General features: G+C 28.5%; 1 protein-coding gene across 1 annotated transcript; it reads left to right on the top strand.

Moving 5' to 3' along the window:
* Nucleotides 1-349: 349 nt before the first annotated feature.
* Nucleotides 350-6,026, top strand: LOC107457417 (dynein light chain 1, cytoplasmic). The gene is made up of 2 exons (XM_087158554.1): nucleotides 350-491; nucleotides 5,594-6,026. Exon 2 carries the CDS (start codon nucleotides 5,603-5,605, stop codon nucleotides 5,873-5,875), a length of 273 nt encoding a protein of 90 aa, XP_087014680.1. The 5' UTR covers nucleotides 350-491; nucleotides 5,594-5,602; the 3' UTR covers nucleotides 5,876-6,026.
* Nucleotides 6,027-6,574: the final 548 nt, after the last annotated feature.

Below are 6,574 nucleotides of genomic sequence, written 5' to 3'. Positions count from 1 at the left end.
TACACAGGCATATCAAAGTGGTCACCCACCCGCTTGCTTAGTGACCGCAGTCATTGATGTTTGACTTCCCATTAGGAACTGTTTTAAATAAGGAGTTACAACTACTGATCCTGTTTTTTTTACTCACATGCATACGTTACTCAATTGAACGTGACGAGGCAACTCATTTCTAAATTTTCGATAGCGTAGGAAGGGGATACAAATAAAGCGAGAATTGTTCTTAAAATCAAGGATTGAAGTTCAGGTAAAAGCTATCCTCAGAATAGCATATAAGATCTAGTTTTACTCTGCCAGAAGATACGCCAGAAGACGTACCCAGAGTCCAATCAAATTTCATAACTAATTTTAATAAAAAAAAGCAAATTTCGCCGGCAACTTGTTTATTCTAAATCGTCTTCCTCATCGATGGTATAAGTTTTGGTTTCATAGTTTCCCGTTACTAGTGTATTTTGTCTGCACCTTTTATAAAAGCGCTTTTGTAATCGATTGTGGTAAGTATAAATCTCCTCGAATTCTTGGAATTTCTTCCATACTTAAAATTTTTTCATTTTAGATTTTCAAATTTTGTGCATCTTATTTACGATACTATGCAATAATTATTTCAGTGTCATGACCTGTTCCATTTTATAAAGTAAAAATGAATACAATATTTTTAATTGGCGCATTATTATAATTGTCTAGTATTTTAAATTTATGTTTTCAGGTTAAAACTATGCAACAAACGTTCGCTTCATTATAAGAACTTTTACTTTAATTTTTAGGTTGGAATATAAATTTAGGCCCTGTACTTCGGAGTTTTTGCATTGTAATAAAATCTTCTATGTTTCCTTTTATTTTTATCTTAGAAAATCTTGCTTTTGACGTTTTCCCTGTTTTTTCTAAGAAAATAAAAAACCGCCGAAACGAAAAAGCGAAACACTCAATAAGGACATAGTTTGCTGTTTCTACTATTATATTTTTGCGACAATTGATTGGTCCAAACCTTTTTGTTGACATACATCTTGTCCTAAGAAGTTAATTTTAAAGTTCTGCAGTTTCCTTTTAGATTGAAAATTTTTGTAACCTTTGTTGAACATCAGACTCAAATTTGAGTTTATGGCTTCCAATGTTCAACTCAGGAACTTTGTAATTTTGAATCTAATCCAGAAGACAAGGGAACTCCTAGATCAGGTATTGGGAGAAATGTACCTTTGTAGAGGACTTTTTGATAGAATTAACCCGCGTTAACGTGACATGGAGAAGAAAACCACAAAAAATCTCCCATGGTTAGCCTGATCTGCCGTACCAACTACAATCACCAAGGCACCGAATTGTATTTAAACTGCAAAGTTTTTTAAACAAAAATAAAAGAGGGGTTTGCCCTGGGGGTGGCAATGAGTTATAACCTTCGAATTGGTTCCTTTCTGTGATGTTTTTTTGTTTTCCTCCCAGGGGCAAGATTATATTTGATAGTGAATTTCAATTAGAAAGGATCTCAATTAGAAAAAAAAAAGAAAGCAATATCTCGGAAGTTGAAAAGATAGTTCCGTTCTAAAAAACATGTTCTTTGATATATATATATTTGTTTCAAGTATACCATATATTACATTTTAATGAAATCTGACTGTGAGTGGGGATTTTGTTACTTATTCCGATTTGTAGCAAAATAATGTCCTTTTTTTTAAAAAAAATTTGGCTGAAATAATGTCTATCCAACTTTTTAAAAAATTACGCGCATGAAATTTTCTTTCACAACTCGCACAGATTCCAGCGTAAATATATATAGTATTTTGATCATTTTTTTAGGCAATTTTTGCTTTGTTTTTTCAAAATTCAGATGTCTTTCATTGCTCAGTTATTATATTTATTCTCATCAATTGAGATCAATATTATTACAGTACCGGAAATTCGAATCTCAGATTGAAGTAATCATTCTTTGATAAGCTTGTTGTGCGTCAACATTCTCGTTAATTCATGCGGTATTTCAATTGTTATTTGGACAGTTATTGCTACAAATTTTCAAATTTTTTATGAAGACAAATATCTTTGTTTTTATACAATTTAATTATAAGGGAACTTCAAAATTTCTTTTTAATGTGACGGTTTCATCATTTTTTGGACTTCTTCTTACTACTGCTACTGAATACCATGGGGTTTTTAAAAATTTGATTATTTCATAGTTGATATTATTTCGGCATGTAAAATTTAAATAATTACTTTCTGACGCCTTCATTCTATGCCGCTAGTGTTACATCTAGTGTTTCAATTTTCGCCAACTATTGGCATTGATTTTTACATATTCCGAGGTCTATTTCTGAGAATATACGAAATTCGAATCTTGCATGGGAATATTTATATTTTAAAGCAATTATTCTATCCCTTTTTTGGGGATGGAGGACATTTGTTTAACACAATATTATTTATTACAATAATCGAATCTCGAAACGAAACACTGATTTAATTCCCCCCACTTTTAAAATCCATGTTCGTGTAATTTAACAGTCAATCTTTTTTTTTTTTGTAGTAATTACTGCTATGAATTTTGTGATTTTTTTTTTTTTTTTTTTTTAAATTATTTATTTTATGTGGTGTGATACTTTATGAAATGCGAAAAAGGAAATAATTAGTGTGTTTTTCTTCTACAAATAAGAGAATATCGCTCATATTAGAATAGAAAGTAGTAATACATGATAATTTTAAAAAAATTATATACAATTTTATTTTATCCAAATAGGTTTTTTTTTAATTAATTTTGTAAACACACTGTTTCTGTTACTTCAAATTAGCAACATGTATATTTGTTATTAAAAGTATCTCGCAGAAAGAAATTAGTGCTAAAGGAAAGGGCCCAGAAAGCCCCAAAAAATTCTGCCGCAGGGTACTAGGTAAATACAAAAGTTTATAACTTGATAATCTAAAAATTAATTCTGGCAAACATCTAAATGAAAGTTTGTTGAAAATAAGTTTTTTCTCATTAGAATCTAAAAAATAAACTTTTGAAATAAAAGTTAAATAAATTATAATTTTGAATTAAATATTTTTTACATAATTATTAAAAATAGAAAGCCACTTAATATTGGATGTCTTTAAAATTTTGTATAAATTGTGTTTATGGTGGCTTATATAATCAGGAAAAGATTTCTTGTTTAGAAACTAGTTATTTTATTATGATCATGTAAAGTCTTAGGATATTATTTCGTTGATGTATTTATGAACAACTTTCAACAAAAGGAAGAAAATTTTTTATTAGTGTGTCCTTATTACAAGATTAGAAGTTTGGTGTCAGACTGGTTTTTGTTTTGACATGTCAAAACCTGTCGCAAATTGACAAAATCAGTTTTAAAAAAAAAGTCAAAAGCCTGTGACAAGTTTCTTTATTAACATTGGGGAAATTTTATTTGACATTAAGTCCTGCACAATACTTGCATTGTATACTACGTAAAATCATTTTTAATGTTTTTCTAAACACATGGTACTCATAGTTATTACTTGTAATATATTAAAAGTTATTAATTACTATCAATCTAAATTGGATTATTTATGCTAAGTAAAACTAAAATGGTCACTAATAGTTGTCCACTTAAATATTAAAAAAAATTTTTTTTTTTTGATTTTTAATGTTTGTTATTATTATTTATATGCAGGTTAAGAGAAAATTTCTAATCATGTGAACAAGGTTTTTAGGGAAATTCAGGCAGTCAAAGGAAAATTTCCTTCTAAAAAAATTCCTATGAAATTTCATGTTACAAAAATTTGTATGTTTCAAATTTTTTCATTTTTAAAAACCATTAAATGTCAACTTGTCAAGTCCATTAGTTTGAATTCCTTGAGTTTATGAGTAGGACGTTTTTAATTTAATAAATTATTACTACTTCAACATATTTGATTTCTAAAAATTTTTCATAAATTCTCGTTTATTCGGGAATTGCGAAAAATCAAGCAAAAAAATGTTTAAAAGGTGCTCATTTTTCGTTGAAAAATTTGACTACGCATCTTGTCTGGAATTAAGTAATTGATTTTTTATTTTAGCAAAAATTTGATTTAGAAAAAATCTTGCTGTTCACTCGCAATAGTGTAATTAATTTATCTAAGTACAGAGTTGGCCTGGTACTTGTATGATTATATCTGGTTTCCGCAATGATATTTAAGGATGCGAAATTCTAATTGCATGGATCATTTGAGTAAGCACGTTTTAATGCTTTCGCATCACGTAATTCTATCATAAATCCATATTAAGAAAAGAATTCAAAATAATTAAAAGCAATATTTTTATCACAAATGCATGTGGTTTTGTTTCCTTTTAATATCTTTTGACAATCATTGCCATACATTTAAGTTTTTAAAATGTACTTTTAGCTTGCAAAATATCAAAATTGATTCGCTATCTCTGTGTTGGAAAAAGGCATTTTTTTTTTTTTTTTTTTTTTCGGAATGTGAGATTGTCTTCAATATTAGAATATACATCTTATGTATGTTGAGAAATATTATTAGATATAAGTGATTCTTTTTTCCCCATTTAATTGATGAGAAATTGTCTCATTTAAAAACTTTCAACCATAAAGCTTCTAAAAAAATTTCACATATAATTTCTTATTACAGCAATCTGATATCTGAAAAGTAACACCCCACTCCATATGATTTTAAATATTTACCCAAATCAAATTTTCTTTCTTTCAATAACTAATTTCGTTTACCTAATTTGTTAGGTTTAAAATTTTTTAAATGTATTTATTTATTTTTTTTAAAGAAAATATGTTAAAAAATTTATTGCCCATTGATTTAAATGACATTACACATTCTTTGCAATCAAAATTTGATAAAAGATGTGTTTCAAAATTGTTTGATTGTTAAGTCGGCAGTTGTTATTAATCATCTAGTGATAAATAAATTTTATAAGTGTGTTTTGATCCCCGTAGCAGGATCACAGAGACATTGTCGCAGAACGTTAGAGTTCTTGCAGAAAGATTTTTCTTTGGAGAAGTAAAAAATTTTAGTTCTCTTTTGTACAGAAATTTACATGTTATATTTGAATCATACATTCAGATAATCACGCCTTTGGCGCGCTCAATTTACGTAGATAGTATCGTAAATAGACTTATGTTTTGATTGAATTTTTGGCAGCTATGGATATTGATTTTCATGTGGTTTTTAAATATCCTGATATATTTCAAACAATATGGAGAATTCGAATTGTGTATTTGAGTATTTACCTTTTAAGGCAATGATTCTATCGAATTTTCAGCAGTTATTGCAATTCATTTCTCCATAAATTTTAAATCTGATATTCTATGTATGTGATATTATTTATCACGACAATCTATTCTCGGAACGAAACACATATTCACTAGTCCAATTCGCTTGATTTCGTCGCCATTCTTTCTTTCGGCAATGACTGCTACAGATTTAACTATATTTAATTGTGTTTATTATTGTGATGATTAGTTACTGGTTACAAACTGCGAAGAAGGAAATAATTTGCCCCCCCCCCCCAATTCTGCCACAGGAGTTTCATATATCTTTTATGGAATAGTCAAAAAAGCTAATTGGCTTTGAAGGGTTCTATTGAAATATTTTTCAAAGAATATTATGACTAATATGTAATTGTCTATTTCAGGAAAGAAGGATGTCTTCGGACCGTAAAGCAGTCATAAAAAATGCGGACATGTCAGAAGAGATGCAGCAGGATGCTGTTGATATTGCGACCCAAGCTCTGGAGAAGTATAATATAGAAAAAGATATTGCTGCTTATATCAAGAAAGAATTTGACAAGAAATATAACCCAACCTGGCATTGTATCGTAGGTCGAAATTTCGGTAGTTATGTCACTCACGAAACGAAGCACTTCATTTATTTCTACTTGGGACAAGTTGCAATTCTCTTATTCAAATCTGGATAGACCCCTCAAGTAATAAACTCTGTTAGTTCTTTATTTTCTGCATCATCATTTGTTTGTATAATATTTATTTTAATCTGTTGTACAAATTGTAATTATCAGTTACATGTTCATAAGTGAAATACTCAAAGCTTGAATAAAGTCAGTTCTTGCATCCTCTCAGTTCATCCACATTTCATTAAATCTTCTTTTGCGTACTTTGATATCTTTATAAAGCAAATCAAAAATCTTTTGCACACAATTTGTTTATCCAGTGAAGAAAAGATCATTAGTTAATATTTTATTAGAAAACCCAAAACATATATTCGTTGTCATAATAGTTCGATGAATTTTGTCTTAATTTTTTTGTCTTTAGTTATGACTTGCAAGGTGCCCATATAAATTTATGCTCATTGCAACTCAAATTTTTTTGTTGCTATCATTAAATAAATAATTATTGGTAATTAATTTTTGTAGGAAATTATCTCTGGATAAACTTAATTTTACTGGGTGCCTAGCATTTTTTGAAAGTGCTTAAAGGTTCTTATTTTTCATTTATTATTTTAAAAGCCTTTAAAGATGCTTTTTTTTTATTCAGAGTTAGTAAAAGATGCTCAAAGTGCTTTTAAAAAGATAATTTTTCTTTGCCGTATCAATTGTCGTTCTAAATTACCAAAAAAAAAAAAAAAATGCATGATGTCTACATTTTCTCTGCTATATTTA

This window comes from Parasteatoda tepidariorum, chromosome 3 (assembly GCF_982258835.1).
Source record: "Parasteatoda tepidariorum strain Cologne lab strain chromosome 3, Ptep-v5.0, whole genome shotgun sequence".
NCBI classification, from domain to species: domain Eukaryota; kingdom Metazoa; phylum Arthropoda; class Arachnida; order Araneae; family Theridiidae; genus Parasteatoda; species Parasteatoda tepidariorum.
Note: the sequence above shows the minus strand (reverse complement) of the source record. Positions and strands in the feature narration are given on the sequence as shown.